Consider the following 23,335-nt stretch of genomic DNA (forward strand, 5'->3'; position numbering starts at 1 on the left):
TCCTTTTGATTTGGTGAGCCCGTTCTGTATTATTTTTAATCTGTTTATTTATTTATATTCTATTTTAAATTTAAAACCAAAACCATATACAATCATATGAAACGTTTGGCAGGGAACTCCACGCTTCATTCCTCCCTTGTTCCTGATTCTTTTGCGTTATTCATCACATGGTTGGCCTGGCCGTAGTAGTATATGCAATGCATGTTCTATGTATCAGATACTATGTTGAAAAGAAAAATGAGGAACGCAAGTTTTTCATTTTCCAGGATGCATACAAGTTTTGGCCATGTTGGTGTCAGAAGAAGAAGAAGAAGAAGTGAGAAAGAGACCCGTAGACGACATGAAACTTTTTTTCTGTGTTTTAAATTTCTAAGAATCTAGTAAAACGAAAACCGTTCCTACAAAATTGTGCACCCCAAAGAAAGTACACCTCTGCGTAGCCATTGATCAAATCCCAAAGTTTACATCCCATGCGCTGCTGACTTGCATCCGTAATTCGGTGGCAGCCATGACGGCGGCAAACATTTCTTGGGGCTGGTTTGAAGATACATATTTGCAGTGCAGGTATGTAGAATGGAATTGTTGAGGAGAAATAAAAAAAAACCGGCCCTCGTTTTTTGGGCGAAAGTATTTACCTGTATAAAACGATCGCAATTAGATTCGACCGACGACAGTTCGATTCTGCAGCCCGCCCGGTGCGCCTGTTGCGTGTCGTTCGTTAGCTTCCGGTTTTGTTTTGTGGGGGAGTTTCCTCAATCGGTGGTGTCTCTAGTGTGTGCGTGTATGGGAAATGTGATTCGAGTACTTTTCTTTCCACCCATCTGTCGTTCGAGCAGTTTTGAGTGAAGATGTCAACCTTTAGGCGCGTGACATTGCTGGCGTTCGCGTTGTTGCGTTGCACGATTCATCATGTAGCGTCGCTCCAGTTCCAGCAACTACCCGATTTGATGAATGAGCATGAGTTGAGTTTTTATTTCGGAAGTGACCATCGGGAGGAATTGGCCCCGTTCGAAGTGTTCGTCCCCAATGGGGAGCTGAAAGATGAACGACAGAGGAATGTGGTGTTCAAAATCCCCTTCCAGGGAGAAGTGTTGACGCTGCAGTTACAGGCTCGGGAAAATTTGGTCACTAAGAAAACAAAGCTTGTGACGCGTGGGGAAGGACACAGTTCGGAAGAGTATCTGAGCCATCGGAGGAATAACGATTGCCACTATTTACATGTCGATTTCGATTCAACTGCAGCAGTCACTAGTTGTGATTTCAAGAACTTTGTAAGTGATTTGAGATGAATGAGTAAGTGGCATAAATTGAATCTAAGTTAGATTTTCAAAAGTTTTATAAATTAATCAGTGAGTTTAGAAAGGTTGAAAGCTTAGCTTCAATCAAACAAAAAATTTGTTTGAAGGGTGATTGAAAACTCTAAAACTATTTGAATTTTGTTTCATCACTATTCCTGATAGTTGTAAGCCTTATTTGAGGTGCACTGTTACGGCTTAAGTTCAATTGCTTTCATTTTATTTGAAGTTTTACATCTGCTTCCATTCAAATATTCAATGAATAATCAATAAATAAATAACAAAATTTACTATTATATTTCTGTTTTCGTATCCAGATTCCAGATTCCAGATTCTGCGTCCGAATTTGAATTCCTGATTCTCATTTCAGATGAATACTTGACTTAAATGGAAACTTCAAATATGTGATTAGAATAAAAATTAAAGTAATCCAAATCCAGATCTGGAATTGAAAAAAGTAGGACCAAAAATTTGCATTCTGGATTAATAAGGTTTAAATGTATATTGACATTTTGGATTTAAATTTAATTACATAGTTTTCCGTCTAATGGCATAACCAGATGAACAAAATTCCTCCAATTCACCCCGTTGATGGCAGCCGTTCTTCCAATTTAAACTATGTATTGTTTAAATTAAGATGCAATGTTTGGAATAAAAATTCAAGCATTCATCTTAAACCTGGTTTCAGAAAAGCAGATTTGTATTTCTTTATCAAACTCTGTATTAAAGTTAAAATTCATATTTGAAACTAAGGTTAAAATCCAAACTTGAAACTTGGATAAAGTTTATTAGGTTTTTTAACATTATCTTATAGGAATTAAAAATGATTAAACATTTGTTATATGATTCACGATATAATTTTAAAGATTGATAAACTACAAAATTACAAAATTCAACACCATAATTTAAAACGTATTTTTTCCGCAATAAATACCAAAATGTAATCGAGTTTCTCCGCTATGAGTATAATTGATCCCTAGAGTCCAAGATGATATATTTATCATGTTATTTTAATTGGTCGGCCTTAGCGATGAAAAGTGATGTCCTTTTTAGTAGGGACATCTAAAGATTATGAAATTTTTTATATAGGTAGATAGAAGATTAGATGAAATGAAAGATGTTGAAAATGAGCGGGTAGAATTTATTTAGAAGCATATCACAGCAGCATCACATATCAAATTTTTGTTCCTCACGGGCCTACTACTATGAAGCGGTACATACAGATAGAGTTGCATCTACCACCACACATCAGTAGGCCAAGCGTGGTAGCAAATTTTGAATAGGGCTAATGCGCTAAATGTAAACAAACTGAGTTATCAGTTAGATGAAAAAGTACGTTCGAAGACCTAAAGGGTGATACCAGATATACTAGAACCGATATACACCACTTAACGAGAAATCGGGAGACACGAATAGCGCCATCTGGCGACAGAAATGGAACTATTATACTGTGAGTTTTTTCGTAGCTTTGATCAGAGATGCCAGGTGTCCTGATTTTTCAATTGACAATCGCAAAAAGTGTGGCGTGGCATATAGAAAAGGCGGAAGTAAAATGAGTGCTATTTGAATAAATATGAATTATTAACAGCGCATATTCTTACAATTCTTCAAACGTTGTCTAAACCCTTAAAGCATCGGCAGCGGTAAGTGCTATCCCAGGTGTTAACCCCGGACACATTATAGGTCCTTTTTTAGCTTTAGCAGTACATTTGCGCACCGGTAAGTGCCAAAATGGTTTTTTTTGATGCTATTTCCTTTTGTTAGCATCTGTCAACTCAGGAGCTGGTCGGTATTCAAATATGGCTCCTGGCTTGCTTTTTCAATACCGAGGAGCAAGTGTCAAAATTGAGTGTTATTATAGCTTTGACACCTGACCGCTGCTGATACTCTTAAACATCGTGATTGCAATATTCCTATCGATTTAGCGCAAAGTTTAAAAAATGAAAGAATGAGAAGGGAATGTTATTAGAATCAAAAACTTTAAGGTCAAGAATTCGTAATAAATGACTTATTTATTATGACTTCATAAATAACTAAAATTACAAGGATTTACGACATTCGCGATAAAATCTGCCTGCACAGATTTTAGTCTTTTGCATTGCAAATTTCCGCCAACACTTAACGAGAAAGCAAACAAACTACATACTCTTAATCAAACATTTACGCCTTTTAGTTTCTTTAAATTAAATTCCATAAATTTTATTTCATTTTTGTCTTTATTTCGAGTTTTAACATCGATCCGTTACCAAGAATATGTCATACAAAACGGCAAATCAAAATAAGCGGAAGCTAAATACAAATTTTAAAAGCTTAGGTAAGAGACGAAAATTAAATATAGATAAGGTAATAAAAAAATTGAAATTCAAAAATGATTATTGTTAATTTTTCCTAGCTATATTTAAACAGTTTTTTGTGTTTTGGAAAATCATTTGTTTTGCAATAGTAAAAAATAATAAAAACGTTTCATTTTAAAACCAATATACATGCCAATACCAATATAATTTCGTCACATTCCATGGCGGGAACATAATTTTTCCTTCTTGGTAATAACAAATGACATGATGCTTAATGTGCACACAGTTATCGTATTGATTAAAAAAAAAGTGCTTAAATTTTGTTTCCTCCTTGATAATCGTTTCTGTGAAACAATTTCAGCTGTGAATTTTTATTTGTTTAGATTTTTGTTTTGATGATGGGAAAACAATACGAACCGTTTAAAAACCCATTTTTTGCCAAATTGAAAAGCGACACCCGTCATCTAGTAAAGAGAAAATTTTACGTTAATTTCGTGATATTTTTTCCTTAACTATCATTAGTAAGAAAAATTTTGATGAACAGTTAAGCGGTTGACCGATTGAATTTAAAATCTTTTTCTTAAAAAAACACTTCATGCGCATCCAAATCTATGTATTTTTTTGAAACTATGAAGTTTGTTGGTTTACTAAAATTTTTATGGTGCAAGAATAGAAACAAACAATTTCATTTATTATAACTGGCATCCCTGATCAAGTCGAGTCGGAATACACGCTATTCATAAGTTAGACGAATTTCTCGAATTAATGATTCCATTTTGACCACTAGAGGGTGCTGATGGTGTCGCCTTCTCATTATATGAAGAAAATAAGTGTGGTGAATATTGTTTCAATCATCTTTGGTGATACGGTCAAACTTTGGTCAATATCAACTTGACGTATTTCTTTCAATTTTGCATTTAAAAAACCTGAACACCCCTCATTTTGAAGGTGTGTGTGTAGAATGTTGCTCCTATTTTGATTTTGGAATTCACTCTACAGTTGTCAAAATGCCGTCCAAAGAAGAAGAGCAGCGTATCAAAATTTTGCTCGCGTAACGCGAAAATCCGAGCTACTCGCACGCAAAGCTGGCAAAATCGCTAAAAGTTGGCAAATCAACCGTTACAAATGTAATTCAAGTGTTTGGGGAACGTTTGTCGACAGCCAGGAAGTCTGAATTGGGGGGAAATCGAAAACCGGAAGCCGCTGAGACGACAAAGAAAGTTGCCGATAGTTTCAAGCGAAACCCTAATAAGCAAATAAGCTGGGTGTATCGTCTACAACCGTGCATCGAGCCAAAAAACGAGCCGGCTATCGGCTATCGATTTACAAGAAGGTAGTGACTCCAAATCGCGATGATAAACAAAATACGACGGCCAAAGTGCGATCCCGGAGGCTGTACACGACGATGCTGACGAAGTTTGACTGCGTGGTAATGAACGACGAAAGTTCGCGAAGAAATATCTGGTTTGGCAAGCCATCTGTACCTGTGGCTTGAAAAGCAGCATTTTCATAGCTTCCGAGACTGTCAACCAAGAAATTTACGTGAAAGAGTGTTTGAATAAACGCCTGCTGCCTTTCCTGAAGAAACACGGTTGTTCCATAATCTTTTGGCCGGATTTGGCATCTTGCCATTACGATAAAAAGGCCATGGAGTGGTACGCCGCCAACAAAACGTGCAGGTGGTTCCACTGAAAATCGAAAATACCCAAACTTGAGAACTGCCACCCGCCAAACCTGAGTTCGATATTGACAACTCAAGTTTGTGAAAAAATCGCAGCTTGAAAATAAGCCAAACTTGTCCTTGAAGCGGAGAACTGTTTTTTTGGGGGGTTTTGTTGTAAGCGAATCTGATTCTGTTACCTCCATCGTGGCAGATTTTGGTTTGCGGGGGTAAGTTCAAAGCGAAGAACTGTTTTTTTGGGGGATAACTTTCATTCCCGCTTCATTCGCAGAAAGTCTCGCATATACGATGATGTAGCTGCCTCTCTCAACAACTCTCCAGTGGTCGAGCGGTTAGCATCCTGAGATGGTAATCGCAGTGCCATTGCAGGTATGGGTGTGATTCTCGTATCTGCAGTAAATATTTTTGTTTTGATTTCCTTTTTATTGCGGTATTAGAGTTTGGGGGATGAGTTCTCCTTTAATAGCTTTACTTTGTGCTATGCCACAAATAGCCAAACCTGTAGGGAGGGAGTTTCATTCGGGTTGGCGGGGAAAGTTCTCAAGTTTGGGTATTTTCGAGGTTCAGTGTCCCAAGGAGAAGAACCCTCCCAACACGCCAGAACTCTGCCCAATTGAGAAATACTGGGCTATTGTCAAGCGGAACCTAAAGAAGACCAAAAAAACTGCTAAGGACGAGCAGCAGTTCAAGGCAAACTGGCTTTCTGCGGCGAAGAAGGTGGACAAGGTGGCTGTACAAAATCTGATGGCAGGGGTGAAGCGTAAGGCCCGGCAATTCGGATTATTTTTCCTGAATTTTATACTAATTAAACTTGAAAAAGAAATTTAATTTGATTTTTTAAATAAACGATTTCACCGATTTACACGCGTTTTCCCTTGACCAAATTTCGACCGTATGATCCTTTACATTTTATTGTACAACGTTATCTAAAGGATAATTGGTTTTTGAGAAATATAGGAAACAAAATAATATTTTTTGCTGGGAGCTTATGGAGCCGTCAAACTTTTAACGCGTTTTTTCTCGAAATAGCGATGTTGGTGCATTCGCCGTATTCAAAATTCGATACCGATTTGACATATTTCCCTTCTTGTCCAAAACTCCGTTAACTCAGATAAAAAATAAAGAGCTAACAATTATCACCTTTCCACAAATGTTTTACTACTTATTACCAGGCTATCTTTTTAAACTAAATAATTTGATCACATTTATTTCTTTTTGCAGTATGGCATAATTTTCCTGCCGAATAAAACGCTAGAGATTCAACCCCTGAACAGTCGCTTGAGGAATCTAGTGCCTCTGTACGGAAGTTTTCTGGTTGAATCTCAGAAGTTGCATCTGATCAAAGAGACGTCCTTCAATCACGTGATCAATACTAACGATCTACTGAACCGACAAAATCTACTGCAACCGGTGAAAAATTCAGAAATCCACCTGTTAGGAGATACGCTTGAGCAAAACAACTACACTCTGGACGATCTGGAAGTTTTGGATGATACTCAATTCAGCGGATCGAATCGACTTCGAAAGCTAACCATCGAGTTGGGACTATTCTTCGATGAAGCTGCGTATAGAATCTTCGCTCCCCACTTTGATTACGATGACGTTCGATTGAAGGACTTCATACTGGCCTATGTGAATGCTATTCAAGCTCTTTACCACCACCCGTCTCTTGGAACTCCGGTAGACATCACTATCGTCTATTTGGAAATAATGAAAAAACAACCTCTGGCAATGCCTCACTACAATGGGGAAAGAGAGTCACTGCTCGATTCGTTTTGTGCCTATCAGGACAATCTGAACCAGGACAGCGATTCGGAACCATCCCATTGGGATTTGGGACTGTACGTTTCGGGGCTGGATTTTTACGCCATAGAAAATGGACGACGTAATGGCGTAACGATGGGCTTGGCTACGGTAGGTGGAGTTTGTTTGGGGAAGTATTCATGTGTGATTGCCGAATTTGGGACCACCAGCGTTTTCGGAAAACCTTATCCATCAGCGGGATTCACTTCGGTTTATGTTTCTGCCCATGAAATCGGTCACAGGTTATTTGAGTTGATTAGTTTGTAGAGCAGTTTTAAAAACAACTATTTTTTCTAGCTTAGGAATGCATCATGACTCTGGAGGAAATACTTGTGCAAAGGATGGCTTCATTATGTCACCCTCGAGAGGAACGCAGGGAGAAACAACATGGTCCAGTTGTAGTGCCGCTGCAATCAAAGAACTAACGTGAGTATTACCGTTCCTGAATCGAGGCATATTATTCAGGTACTGTAATACGGGATAATATTGATCACTTTTTTCAATATATTTCGATTATTTTTTCTGTTAAGAGGAATGTTGCATGTTTTATATTTTTAAAACCAGTACTGGATTCCTATGAACGTAAAACATGGATGCAGAAAATTATTAGATCTCTTTAAATTTGATTTAAAAATCGTTTTCGCCTCTGTTCAGAATTTGATGCTTTGGGGTCATATTGATCAGTCTCTATTCTGCCTGTTTTAACGAGTTTTCTTGATCATAAAGGATACAAAACACCTTCATAATATTTACAAATACTAGTTTATCAATTTAAACTTGTTTTTAAACGTTTTATTTTAAAAATATTTGTAATAAAAAAAACAACTATGATACTGCCTATATTTAGGGGCAAAAATAATTATAATTGCTAAATAGTTTGAGCTTTAAAATACAAATGAAATTTTAGCTTCATACATTCCGCTAGGCCCTTCCACTATTTCCATTTTCATTTTTCTTCAAAGATAATTGATAGGGTTTTTTTAAATTTGTAAGGCGGCCCACCACACTCCCCCCCACACCAAAAGGCTCCGTTGAGCCCCCTGGTAATGGACGCTTTCTGTTCTCAGCAAAAAGGAATTATCAACAACAATTTAACGCGAGCAAAATTTACTCATGCTGAGAACTTAAAAGATATTTACATTATGCGGGGAAATGGTACGATACAATAAACTAAATTTAGACATGAATCTCAGTGGAAAAAGATTTCCTGTTAAGAGATCCATTTTATTTAACAAAACCAACAAAAATTAAACCAGATTTATTAAACTAACGCTTTACAAAAAAAGTATTCAAGAAAAAATGAAATGACAACTTAAACGAAAAATTTATAATATTTAGCCGTTAGCACTATGTTGGTTTTTAAAGTTTAAAAGCAAAAACATAATATGGGTTTAAAGGCAATATTTCAAATCGATTTTCTGTATGTATGTATGTATGTTGGTAATCCACCATGGGTGCACGGATTCACCGCAGTTTCTGCCAAAGTATGGGTTCACATGCATTCCTTAGATTATTAGGTTCGACCAATCTCCAATGCAGCGCGCCACCATACCCGGACCCCATGGCTTCGTATGAACTGTTATGTTGTGAATGTATTGCGTGTGTTGATGTAGGTATATTTTGGAAGAACGAATCAATCAGGTGGGCTAGTTTACTTACAGATATTCCGGCATCCGTGTATATACCTGGCCAGCTGGCAACTGATTGAACATTCCAATTATATAGTTAGTTATATAATGAAACACATCTTACCTGTCGGCCCGCTTATGGGATTCGAACCCAAAAGTTTTTCTTGCCGATACCGGGAATCGAACCCAATACGCCTGGCGTACCAATACCAGACTCGCGCCAGCCTATCCACTAGACCACATCGGCGCTCATATTTCAAATCGATTTTCTGGCTAATTGAAATCAATAAAATTTGCTACGTTAGCTAAACATAGAATACATTAAATGAAAAATCGATGTTTAATTTAACTCTCAAGGGCTGAGATTTTAACAAAAAGAAACGATCTTAACTCAGGTTTTCTAAGTATTTTTTATATTTTCTCGGCTGTTGACATACAAAAGAGTAACTGTATTATGATCACAGTCATCAAATCTCATGAGGTCTCTTCTTCAGAGCATGTTGTGTACGAGTGTAGGATATCTAAATTTGGAAATATTAATGAAGATCATGTATTCTAAAAAATATGCATCTATTCAGAATTAAAACCTACTTTTTATATAAACTAAAAGAAAAATTGAATGATATAAGCCGTGATGTCAGTGATAAGCTGTACTTTGTTTCAACTTCTGTCAATTCTCTTTTCAAACGATCCATTTTTAAACGTCCTTGGTCCTTGACATCCCTTCTATTTTCCGAACTACTCATTGGTGGTGCAGTTTTCTGAAGACTTTTTGACAGGAATAGTCACTTAGAGACTGTAAAAGATCCGGAACAACCGTAGAGAAAAATTTTCGAAACAAATCTTAACATTCCCGATTTTACAAAGACCACTTCAAAATGATTTACTAGGCTGTAAATGATCAATTTACAGTCTAAACTAGCCATTTTACTAAAATTAAACAATGTCTTTTTTCCAAGGTTTTCAAGAATTTTTTAAAGGACATTTTTAAACGTACCGTAAACTGGGGGAACTTTGATCACTTTTTTCATTCATTTTTGAATATTTTAGAAGGGGTTAGTTTTTCGTAATACCTACAAGCTTTAAAACCCTTACTGAGGTGAGGAGTATAAAACATGATCATTGATTGCAGTAAATTCAAACGACATTGGTGGTTATAATTAAATGTTTGTTACAAAACCGGATTTTGAGTTTCGGGGTAACTTTGATAACAATGGTTTTTACGTATCTCAACATTTTAAAATTTATTGTTTTGATGCCATTAAGCACAGGTGGCTGAAAACATCGATAACAGTAATTTTTTGTTTGGACTCAATTGAATTTTTCAACGTTTTCTTTCAAAAATAAATATACTCGAAAGATGGACAATGTTGCTGCATACATTTAGGGGCAAAAATTATAAACATTTCTCAATATTTTTTGGCTTCAAAAACAAATAAAATTTTACCTTCATGCAATTCCCTTAGTCCTCGTACTGTTCCCATGTTCTTTTTTTCTTCGAACTAAAGCATTTGATAGGGTTTTTAGCCATTTTTTTCTAAACGGGCTTTTTCATGGAAAATGACTGTTTTTTTCAATATCCTAAAATTATCATCAAATGACCATAAAAATAACACTTAAACTTAACCTAAACCAAGAAAAAAGTTGAACTTTCACATTAAACAATCCATTTGCTCCTAAACGCTTAAATTTGATCAAGAGAGATGTTTGTTTGTGAGCCTTCAAAAAACCAGATATTTTAAGATTTTAAAATTATATTTTACCTAATATAAAATATCTCCCAATAAAAACCAAACTTTGCTTATTTGAAACTCAATTTACTGGCTTTCAAACGTAGTAAACAGTTTTCAGATATTTTAACTTCATACTTAGTTAATAATGATTATGTGCAAAAATTTCATGTTGATCAAAGTTACCCCGCTGATCAAAGTTCCCCCAGTATACGGTACACAAAAATCGTTTAAAAAATCCAGTTATGGCAAATATATTTGATCTATCTCAATATTCAATGGCACATTATTATTTCCATCACATTCTTTTTTCTATTCATATTTCTACAAATCTTCTATAAGCGCTCTTAATAGAATAAGCGAATTTATCGGCGTTAGATTAGCTGGTCTGAATCATATCCCACTTTTTGGTGCAACTATCATGTTTTCTACTTCAGAAATTTCCCACAGGGAATTTTAAACATCACGCGAGTCGAGATAATATTTGAAAAAGATTTGTGAGCCGGCGCAAATAAAACCGGCTTTCGTTCTCATGAAAAAATTTCTTTAAAATGCATAAAAAACCATAAAAATGTCTTTTTTAAATTGCAATAAAAAAAGTTTAACCCTTAGGATAGAAGCAACAAACCACCGCTTTCATTAGAAAGAGAAATTTTGATATTTCTTTATTATATTTTATTTGGCTGATAAATGCTTTTCACATGTGGTCGATTCCAGCCGGTTGCATAAGCTGGGATGCCATGCGTTTTAATTTGAATGGTTTTTTCGTTGGTTACAATCTTTTTACATAAATAACACACGACGTATTACAGGACACGACACTTAACGTTTTTACTAAAGAAATTAAATTTACCTTTTTTGTCGACCGGTTTCGGGCTCGATGTTGCTCATCTATAGGACGATGTCCGACCTCCGGGTCGTAGAAAATTTTGAATTTTGGTGTTTCCCAGCTTAGTTGTCTTTGCTGTGCTAAATGTGTTAATGTTTATAATAATCAAATATGTATGTAGCTATTCAGATTTTGATAGTTTTGTTTCTAGTTTCTTGTAATGTCCAGGAGATTTGAGATGTTTTTTTTTCTGACAAGCACATTAAGTCATTAGGGTTTTTTTTTAAGAATTTTGAGCTTGGGTATTTCAATGTTTGCGTTTCTTTGTCCATAATAAAATTGCAAAAACTTTGCGTCAATGTTTTTAACAGATTTATTGGGTATTTGTGGGAAATATAATTTAATAACTTGCATGTCTTTAATCGTCTGAATACGAGCGAGACTTATTACATTAGAATAGCATATTTAAGTGCTAAGAGTTGTCATAATTACCTTTTGCTCATTATGTAAAACTTTCATTAACCCAAGACAGAAATATTATAATCAAATTCTCACAAGTCATGATAATACATTCTTCAGAAAGATATTTTCAAATGAAAACTTTCACTCACAATCAACGTTAAAGTTTCACCCTGAGATTCAAAAAGGAAGAACCTCACTCGAAAAAATCTCAACCTAATGAGATTTTGCAACCTTGCTTAAGACAGAAATAAAATAAACAAATTCTTATCATTAACCTGATTAAACTGAACTTAGTATGTTCTCTATAAAATTATTTTAAAAATGTATAACTGGCCTTTAACACTCATAAGCTATAACTGACAGTGTTTTAAAAAGTTGTGCTATGTTCAACTTTTTCTAAACTGGAAAACTGGTTTCATTGTTTTATTGTTCAAGAGATTGCACAAATATTATTCCATGACATCTCTGCCCTCAGAAATGCAGTTTTTCTGCTTGTGACTCTCAGGCTGAGAAGGCGTCGACATTCAAGACAAGAACCGTTTTTTGATGCTTACGATGAGATTACCTAACATCATACTTAGATTCAAAAAGGGAAAATCTCACTCAAAAAAATCTCAATCTCATGAGATTTCGCAACCTTGGTTTTAAATTCCTAAAAATAATTTAACCTCCTTGAGCTTCTGTTGGAGCTGTGAACAATTGATATGATTTTCAAAATCAAATTACTGAAATTAATTTAAAAGATACAAATTTAAATTTATTAAAAAATTGTAAAATAAATTTCAAATTCCTAGAAGAGACCACTAACCGTTAAAATACAAGCTAAGAACTGTGATATGAAACTCTAGCTTAGACTACCGACTGGCTATTTCGATGTTCTACTCTGAATCAATAAAAATCAAATCGAATACCTACCTAGCCCTTAATTTATGACTTCATATTCTTTCCTCAGAATCTGTTTTCAGATTTAACATTACACTCGACTCTATAATCATATAATATGAAACATTCACTGAAAACTGCTGCAAAAGTTATCAAAACAACTTTTAAATTTGTTTTTGACATAGAGGAGAATGGGGATACTTGATTTCCTTTTCTTATTTTCATCATATCTTTTTGGAAAAATTGAGCAACTCGCAGAATTTCACGTTTTCTGACAACGTGTGACTTCAAGTAAATATGCTCCAAAAGATAGAACGATACATGAACCCGTAAATGAACTAGAAGCATTTTCGTGAGACAAAAAAGGTGATACTTTTTAAGTTAAAGGATACTTGATCATTTACTCAAGGAGACTTGATCCTTAATTCAGGGTGCCAAAAATTTCAGGCAAAAATCTAGCAAAATCCTAAGATAAAAGGCCCGTTGCCTATATTAGGGGAGATAAGGGCATAATAGCCACCTTAAGGAAAACGCTTATTTAACCGTAGAGAACAGCTATAATATGTGAATTACCTCATTGATTCGTGTTCAGACACTCAAATAGTCTATTGCCTAATTGGATGAAACTTGAAAAAGTAGATAAAAACGTTTAAAAGTGCATTTTAAAAATTTTTGCCGAAAGCTTAAAACCAGTCACTGTAGGGGCATAATGAGAACCCCCGTGGGGCAGTATAAGCACCATTAATCAAGGCAAGATGAGTGTTTTCTACCGGGGAATCTAGCAGCGAATTCGACTCGATGAAGTCAACTGAATAATAGAGCTACAGCTTGACTTGTTTCATCTGACGATTTGGTCTATTGGTAAGGTGTCGGAGAGGTAATCAGTAGACTCGAGTTCGATTCCTGGTCAAGGTGATTTGTTTTTTTTTATCATTTTTCATTCATGATCGATGCATTTTGCACTAAACGGTGAGGCGTAGATTCATCAAACATAGCAATAACAAAATAATCTAGGTCTGTTTGTAGAATTCAAACAATTAACACATGTTCATACATTATGTGTCTGGTGTTTGTTTGACGAATGATGCTACTAGTCGTATAATGTAACAATAAAAAAAATCAATCATGAATGGTATGTGAAAAAAATCCCCTCGAACAGGAATCGAACTCGAGTCTACAGATTACCTCTCCGACACCTTACCAATAGGCCAAGTCGACAGATGAAACAAGTCAAGCTGTAGCTCAGTTGACTTCATCGAGTTCAATTTTCCGCTAGATTATACGGCAGAAAATGCTCATCTTGCCCTGACTGATAGAACTCTGTTCGCCCCAGGTCAATAAATTAAAGTAAAACGCGTTTTAAAATTTATTAAAGTGAAAAATAAAAAATTTTATGATGGTGAAAATTGAGAAACAATGTGTAAATCATGTTGCAGTGCGTACATTTCAGATCAAGATGATTTAAAGGTCATAATAGCTTATTTGGTGGTGCTAAAAAATTATAATATTTTCGTCACTTGAGAATCTACCTGGTTATTATTTAATACTAGCTGATCCCATACGAACTCCGTTTCGCTTTCAACTTGGAATATGTCATGAACCGTTTGTATGAAAGTCAATTGCCAAGCATTTTCCAGATGCACTTCAGAATTCATTGTTAAGTAATAATTGCAAAAATATTGGCCGATCACTTTTTCTGTCGTCTACTACTAAATTTGAAAACAGAGATCAATTGACCGTTCCAAACCACCCCGTGTATAAATTTCAACTCGATCGTTGCATAACAACGCAATTATTGCCAAAAAGCTAAACCCCTTTTGGTGGCCTCTTATACAATCTTTGATATCTGAAATCGATTACGCGTCCCTCAAAACTCCCGTGTGCAAATTTTCAAAGCAATCTATTGCATAATAACGTCAATATAGCTAAAAATAGTGAAAAATTAATTTATATGGACAACCCCTTTCGTGGACCCCTGGCAAAACATTTGACATCTGAAATCGATTGCCCATCCCTGAAAACCGTGTGCAAATTTTCATCCCAATCCAATGTATAATAACGACAATAAAGTAAAAATTTTGAAATGTTAATATGAACGACCCCCTTTGCTGGCCCCTTACACTAAATTTAAAACCTGAAATCGATTGACCGTCCCTCAAAACTATCGTGTACCAATTTTTATCTGAATCCGAGGTATAATAACGACAATATCACATTAACAGTGAAGAGTTAATATGAACGATCCCTTTGACCGACCCCTTGCTTTAATTTTGATAAGTGAAATCAATTGTTTGTCCCTAATAACTCCTATGTGCAAATTTTCATCCCAATCCGATGTATAAAAACGGCAATATCACTTATATATTAAAAAGTTGATATGGACGACCCCTTTGGCCGACCCCTTACACAAAATTTACACCTGAAATCGATGGCTCATCTTTCAAAACACTCATGTGCAAATTTTCAACACAATCCGACGAAAACTGACGTCAATATCGCGAAAACAATATTTGTCTTATATGGACGACCCCCTTCAGAAGGGGTCATCCGAAAATCTGAAAACATTTTTCATCTTTCCTAGTCCTAATGAGCATCCATGCCAAATTTCAGACCTTTAGCTCTCAAGACGGCTGAGTCTATAGAGGACAAACAAACAAACAAACAAACAAACAAACATACAGAAATTGCTTTTTATATATATAGATTTCTGTAAAGAAAAAGGATATTCCTTTTTTTGGTGAAAAATTAATACTATAGGCAGTACGAAACAAATCCTCATGAAAATTTGTTTAAGAAAACACGTACTTTTGTAGAAAAAAGGAGTGCTTATTATGCCCTGGGTGCTCGTTATGCTTTTATCTCTCCTAGCTCTCATTTCACAGTTTGTAAGTATCAAACAAAGCGAATTCTTAATGTTTGTCTACTACCCTATAGTCATTGCGTACTTTAAGGCGCATTTTCTAAGATTTTAGATAAATACAGTATTTTTTGTCCTTTTTACAGATAATTACTGGATACTTATTACTTATTGGACAAATATTAGTTATTTCGTGATAACCGATGATCATGATCCATTCAGAAGAAAAATACATCTTTTTGGAATCTAGAAGTCAATTAAACCCAAAACATACATTTAGGAAAACTAAAAAAGTTGAGAAGTTACTACTGCTTCGAAAATATGACATTATGAAGTGTATATTATTCTTTAACGATTGACTTTTTTGAATAAATATTTTTATTTTTTTATCATGTGGGAAAGATTTTGAAGTTATAAAAAGTCACATTTTGTTAAATTTTTCAAACGATGTTCGGAAACAAAATTTTTAAACTTTTTTGAGATAACAATAATGTAATTTTGATCCATTTGGCTCATTTTTCTAGAACCTTTGATATTCGTAAGACATTCCGATTCCGAGATATAGCGAATGAATCAAGTATCCCCAAAAATCAAGTATCCTCAATCCTCATTCTCCCTGTCAGACTACAAATATTCTAAATGGAAAGAAGATACGACTAGTTTATGTCAGAATTTGTATTTTTCGTGTTTACATTTTCTTTCATACGACGTAATAAAAGTTCACGCGAGATGTGTTTTTGATATGATTGTTAGAGAAATTAAGATTTGATTCTGCCTAAATTCTACTCCAGACATCAGATTGTACAAGGATCTCAAAATTTTTCGTCATAAATCCTTACAAAAATATCTAGATATTCGACTTAAATTTTGTTAGAACCACATAGATTGACAGATAATAATTCGAAAATTCAAAAACGATTACAAATGCTGGTATTTCATGGATGAAATCGGCCCTACCGACAATATAATTTAAAAATAATAACACAACTGTAAGCACTGGACATACTTTTTCAGATGGGCCGATTGTCTGTTTGACTCACCGACAAAAATATCCAAAGAACTAGATGCCTGGAAGTTCAATGGATATCCAGGACAAGCTTTCACATCCAAGAAGCAATGTGAAGTGCTTCTTATGTAAGTAATTCGAGTAACTATTCAAAAAATGAATAGCATTCTTAGTATGTTTGATTTAAATTTTAATTTCCACTTCAGCGACAAAGATGCAATCGCAGCTCCAACGTCCGGATTGGCCAGCATTTGTCAGAACCTGCAGTGCCGGACGCCCCATCGAACGGGATTCTACTTTGCGGGCCCAGCACTGGAAGGAACCGACTGTGGTGACAGCAAGGTAAGAAACTTGCAGCTCAAAATTATACTCCCGAAGGTAGACAGGGTTTCTGCGTGGATGTGTATCATGCAACATGCAACAAACTGAAAATGTCTTATCGCTTTGAACGAATGATGAAATTAAATTTCAACGTTTTTAGTGGTGCGTTGGTGGATCCTGCCAAAAGCAGAAAAAGAAACCCATCGATGTCGTGAAAGGTGGGTGGAGCCCTTGGATCAATGAAGACTGTAATTCCGGCTGTTTGGAGGATTCAAAGGGATTTCAGCAGCGCTCTCGGAAATGTGACAACCCTAAGCCGATTAACACGGATGCTGGATGTGAGGGAAGTTCGTTCGATGTCATCGTTTGTGATGATGAGCAGCTTTGTAAAAATCGAAGACAACCGATTGAGATCTATGCTAGTATCAAATGTAAAGAGTTCAGTAAACTGTTGCATAGACTAGATCCGGCCGGGTTGGGGATCCAAGGACCTTATGATGATCACAGGCTCTGGATGGGATGTGCCATTTACTGTAAGCGAGCTGACAGCAATGCATATTATGCTCCACGTTTCGATTTGAACGATCTGGGAGTGGATTCGTACTTTCCGGATGGAACGTTATGTCATTCTGAGGGATCAACCAACTATTATTGCCAGCAACATCACTGCCTGCCGGAGGTGATCAATCTTTCTTTTCACAAACCACTGAAATTATTTGAAATTCTTGAATTTTATTACAGAATTTTAAAACATCGAAAATCTCCATCTGGGCGATAACTGAAGACGTGCCAATTCCGGGAAATGCACTGCCTATGAGGACACATTTCTTAGACAGTGAGCTGTTCAACTATCTCTCGATCGATCACAACCGTAAACCGTTGCTAAATCATTGGAATTATCACCTGATACCGCATGAGGATGATGGTGAAACGCCAGATGTCGATTATCTGGAGCTTCCAGAAGAGGTGAAAAAGGCAGCTCATCGTGCTTGAACTACCTAAAACGATACCGTTGGGGCGTCACAAGAAGAAGCTGTTTCGTTGCCATCTGAAACTTCTATCTCACATATTTGCTCCCAATTTGCGAAATACACTAATTTGTAAAGTAAATGTTTTGGTAGCAGGTTTCCGTGACTTTGGCAAGAGCGTCGATTGTGTTGCTTCCAAGCGGCGGAATACTTAATTTACATATTAATACGATGCAAAAACTGATAATTTGAAACAGGGAAGTGGATCAAACATTCTCATGATAATTATGATGCTTGTGTTTCATTTCCTTCTTCTTATTCTAAAAAAACTTGTCTAGATCAGCTTTATTTTAGAGAAAAAAAATGGAAAAGATATAATGCCTTTGTCCCTATTTTACTATTGATTTAATTCATGACTAGCAAGGCAGTAACAAACTTAAGTTCAAGTTATAAACGGTGGTGCTTGCAGTGCATTACGAGAGTTCTTTAAGCATGAAATAAATATATTGATATTTTTTTCAAGCAACAATGAAAATTACATTCATATTTGCTGTTACGCTATATTCCACCAGTTATTTTGAAATTTACAAAAACATGCGATTTTTACTCTACTAAGAAGGAGGGGTAAGTTGCCACAAACTTTGTTTGTAATGACAAATCAAATGAAAACGTTTGAAAATTCGAATTAAATTTAACATTTTTTTTGTCAAAAATGTAAAGAAAAATAAAAAGAGTACTGCATACATTTAGGGGTAAAAAATACTACAAAAATTCTAATAACTGAAATCATAAAAAATAATGTGTGGATGGATGAAATTTTGAATTTAACAAACGCGTGATGCAAACAATCATATTCCGGCATATGGAAACGAGATTTAAAAGATGAGTCTTTGATTTGTATTTTGATGCATTCTAGCTTAAACTGGTAACTGAGTTATAAAAGTATGTATTTATTTTAGAAAAATGGGTTATTGTCCGAAAAATATATTTTCACCACCAGTGTTGGCATAGTTTTAAACTTTTTTTTAGTTTCTAATTCCGAAAATCGATTTTTTACATCCAGATTCCTAACTTTGGTTAGGTTAATAGGTGGTTAGGTTAATAAACAATTGAGGCGCTTAGGATCAGAGGGGTGCAAGTGCCTGTTTGATAGATTCGAGAAAACGCGCTTGAAAGTTGTGAAAGTCTCTTTCCATATATTTTTCGAATTCGAGCAGTTTTAAAATTATAAAAAATCGAGATTTCCACCAGATCTTAATGAGCCTCAAATTGATGATTCTGGACTTGCACCCCTCTGGTCTTGAGGGCCTCAATTATGATTTTAAATTCTAAATAACGATATGAAACCGAATGGCGAATCGAAAAACTTGTGGAGGTCTTATTTCATGAAATGTATCTATAACTGCTGAAAATCTGGGTTTATGATAGCAATACAACTCTGGCATTGAATATTTAAATTGCTGAGTAATGAATCAAGGATCAGGGATTTCTTTCTCTGATGTCTCTCCACTGATCTGACTATCTGATCTGATGCTTGATTGTGGTTTTGAAATTTCTTCGTTTATTTTTGGGATTTAAAAAAATGATTTCAATAGTTCAGATTATTGGAGCCTAAAAAGTTCTTAGTAAGAGCTTATATTTAAAAAAAATGTGCTTGGTTTCACAGATAACAGCTGGTTATTTGGAATGTTCCTGACTTAACTTAACCTGAGTAGCTTTTTATTGACTTTGATAGTTTTGTAAAAAAAATCATTTATCTGCCCAGTTTTTTCACATAAGCTGATTATTCAGTATGAAAAACAATCGATTTCAAGATAAAAGTCACTGATTTTTAAGTTCTTTTTAAACTTTTATTACTTCAAATGAATCTTTAAATCAGCTTTAATTTAGCTGACATAGTGGAATTTAATTATTTGAACCGGAGTGGTTACGATCTTTGTTCAATAACGCTATCTTTTTTTGGCCTTTTTGTTTTTCGACTAAATTTTCAATGAATGATTTTTTCTTTCTATATAGAACGTAATAGTCCTTTTTTTTAACCGCAAAGGAAGGTTGAATTAACACAAGAGAAGAGCTTTCTGGTGATGTTTTAATACCTGATTTTGGAAGATTTTTGCATCTTGAATTTAAATCATTCGTCACCTTTTGTGTAAATATCACCTCTATTTTTGGTTATATGGCATGTGGAAATTTTCACAACATTCAAGAAAGTCTTTGAGAACAGACCTCGTTCGATTTTGGCATCGTTAAATAAAAATCTTTTTTTTATCAATTATATTCAAAGTAAATAAAAAGTTTAAAATGTGTTAAAAAATACATTCGATCATGGCAACACAAAATTTAAGAACGTGTTGCGAAAAATGAGCCGAGTCTAAATATTTTATATCATCGTACACATTAGAGATAGAATGTACTGCTTTGAAATCTCAAAATCTTTGCAAATAGAAAAATTTGTATTAAATTTTGAATTAACTCAAAATTTTGTATCAAATCCTTTAAAGATCTTGTTGGAAAAGTTCCAATTGAAATACAAACGTATGTCTCATTCCAAGTGACTACCAGCCATCAAAGTGTCAGTTCTCGTTTTAAAAACAATTGAAAACACCCTTATTTTCAGATTAGTTATCTTTTAATTGTCACATTCAATATATTTAATTTACACAAAAACACTTAAAAACCAATATAATCTACAAATACCTTTTAAGTTAAATCGTCATCAAAAATAATATTTCAGTATCAGAGTGTGGTATAATTAATTGGAAATTTTTGTTTGAAATATACGCAATTGACCTTCCTTTATTATAATTATTATAATTTTGTTGGTGTCTGAAAATTGAGCCGAAATACAAAATGGTCCAAAAAAGATGGCGTTTTTTGAACGAAGATCGTTCCAACCATTCCAGTTGAAACTTTGGTGGGGTGGACCAAATTTCAAAATCAGATTTGAATTCGAATCCTATTTTTGTACTTATTAAAATACATTTGTTTTATGTTGTGCGAAAAAATTGTTATGTACTTAAAATATATAAAATAGGATCTCAAATCATCGTCCAAAAGTTTGGGATCAGCCCGTAGTACTAATTTGCATTCCAAAGTTTGGAATGCAAATTTTGTTCTACCATAACTAAGTTGTCTCACAAGTTATTGCAGATCGGATTGGCTTATTTGCAAGCTTATAAAATGATAAAGTTGTGATAACATAAATCATATGATTTTAAGATTTTTACTTTCAATAACGTTTCATTTGTAAGTGTAGGTCATAAGCTTTCAAATAAGCCAATCCGATCTGCAATAACTATTAAGACAACTGAGTTATGGTCAAAACAAATTTGCATATTTTTTTTAACGGTCGAACGGAAAAGTTCAGTTTTTGACAAATGTTTCAACTTTAAGCTAAATTTTAGTTATATAAATTCAATATTAAAATTTTGTTAAATACATACAAAGAAGGTTTTGCTCACGATCTCTTGAATTATATCAAAAGAATTCCAATATGTATGGGAGAGTGGGGAATCATGGGCCACTTTTTTTCGTTGTTCCATAACTTCTTCATTATAAAAGATAAAATGAAAATAAGAAATGGTATGGTTTTCTACATTTTCAAGGTATCATAAGGTATTTTTAAAAAAAAATTCAATAAGTTATTTTCCCCAAATTCTGACTGTTTGAAAAAAAGCAATATTTTTTGGATTTTGGAAAATGATGAGGAATCGTGGGCCATCAAATCCAAATTGACCAAATAACATGCAAAGTTTATGAGTTGACCCAAAACTGTGATTTCCTAATTCATTTCGTTATTTCAGAGAAATTTCAGATGATAAAATAAAAAAGAGAGCTGTGTATGATCGCATAGATTCCAAAACCTGGCTCGCGAACGTTTTGGTAAAATTTCTTATATGGGATGGACAAAATATTTTTCATAACTCTTCATTTGGCATAAGAAAACTTCACAGATAGGTAAAACGTATTTTAAGTTCTGAATGAGTATAAAAACATAAAAATATGGGTGATTCAAGATGTGTGACCCACGATTCCCCACAAGCTATGATTTGCAAATTGGTTTGCGTTTGTGTGACTTATTGATGTTTCATCAAAAATTCCTGTCCCATGTGAAAGATCATGACAAAACTAAGATCATAAGCGTATGAGCATACTTTTGTTATGCACTTTAGGTTCCCCATCGATGAAATTAGTGGGTGTTTTTTTAATTATGTAAGTAAATTTTTCTAACTTTTTTTAGCTTGATAAATAAAAGAAGTATATGATGCGTATTTCAGTCAACAACATATAGAAATATATGCTTACGCAAAGCCAAGACGATGACAGTTGGTTTGAAATTTTCATCTCAACACACATCTGAGATATTAAAAGTGACCCACGTCTCCCCATGGCCCACGATACCCCACTCTCCCCTAATAAAATGGCTGAGATATGGCCGATCAAAATTTTCATATTTTTTGAGGGGGTGATCCCAAACTTTTGGCCGGCAGTGTATGTCGTGAATGGAAATATAAGAAAAAAAAACCATTGATTTTCTTCTTGAAAACCATTGTTTTTTTATTTACTTATAAGCTCATAGATATTTTTGTAACTGGGCTGATAATTTAATGCATCTATTAACACTTTTTTATCACATTAAGAACAGCGAACAACATACAACGAGAGATTTCAGAAATTCGCTGACTCGTATTTCAACGTTAAATGGCTCATATGAGAAGATTTCAAATTCTTGAGTGTCGAATTTAATTTCTTAAAGTATTATTTAAAAATAAGATTAAACTATGAATAGTTGTGCTCAGGGAAGCAAAACAACGTAAAATAAAAGTCGATAAACCTCAGATTAGGTCCTAAATATGTTGAAATTCTATGATTTAATACTGGAACTGGTCACCTTATCATTCCTTCATTATTTATTCATCACTATCGGTTGGAATTGAATGTAATTAAATTGAACGCTATTTTTTTCATCAAAATTCCTTGATCTTCATGAAATTATAGTTTTTTTTTATTTTTTTTTTATTTTTTTTTATTTTTTTTTTTATTTTTAACGAATAGTCACCAATGGTAAATTTTTGATATGCTATTTTAGTGGCATTGCGGTGAACGTTACATGAAGAATTCTTGATAGAAGAATTAAAGATCGGAAAGAAATGACGGATAGATAAAGCAGACGCTTAGTAGAAGCAGACGTAATTGCGCCTCTCGCTATTACTTCTCTCAGCCATTCAACTGATGTGGGACAAAGGGTCTAGAACGCACCATAGAAACTTTCCATGAAATATGCTCTTGGCTCAATTTCAACACCTGTAAAATTTTCTTCTACTAAGCGTCTGCTTTATCTATCCGTCATTTCTTTCCGATCTTTAATTCTTCTATCAAGAATTATTCATGTAACGTTCACCGCAATGCCACTAAAATAGCATATCTGAAATTATAGTTATAAAATCATTGATTTTTTTATCTGAACTTTTCAAAATACTGTGAAACCAAGCACTTCTATGATTTCAAAATGAGCTCTCAATCTATCTGAATTCATATCAACCAAGAGTTTTTCAATACGACTTCAACAAAGTGAGTTA

At 34.5% G+C, this 23,335-nt stretch overlaps 1 protein-coding gene across 1 annotated transcript; it reads left to right on the forward strand.

The window, feature by feature from the left end:
• Positions 1 to 686: 686 nt before the first annotated feature.
• On the forward strand, positions 687 to 18,700 carry LOC129746536 (A disintegrin and metalloproteinase with thrombospondin motifs adt-2-like). The gene is made up of 7 exons (XM_055740219.1): positions 687 to 1,271; positions 6,492 to 7,315; positions 7,371 to 7,499; positions 16,476 to 16,595; positions 16,674 to 16,809; positions 16,949 to 17,467; positions 17,530 to 18,700. The coding sequence occupies exons 1-7, from the start codon at positions 849 to 851 to the stop codon at positions 17,779 to 17,781; spliced, it is 2,403 nt and encodes an 800-aa protein (XP_055596194.1). The 5' UTR covers positions 687 to 848; the 3' UTR covers positions 17,782 to 18,700.
• Positions 18,701 to 23,335: the final 4,635 nt, after the last annotated feature.

This window comes from Uranotaenia lowii, chromosome 2 (genome assembly GCF_029784155.1).
Source record: "Uranotaenia lowii strain MFRU-FL chromosome 2, ASM2978415v1, whole genome shotgun sequence".
Classification (NCBI taxonomy): domain Eukaryota; kingdom Metazoa; phylum Arthropoda; class Insecta; order Diptera; family Culicidae; genus Uranotaenia; species Uranotaenia lowii.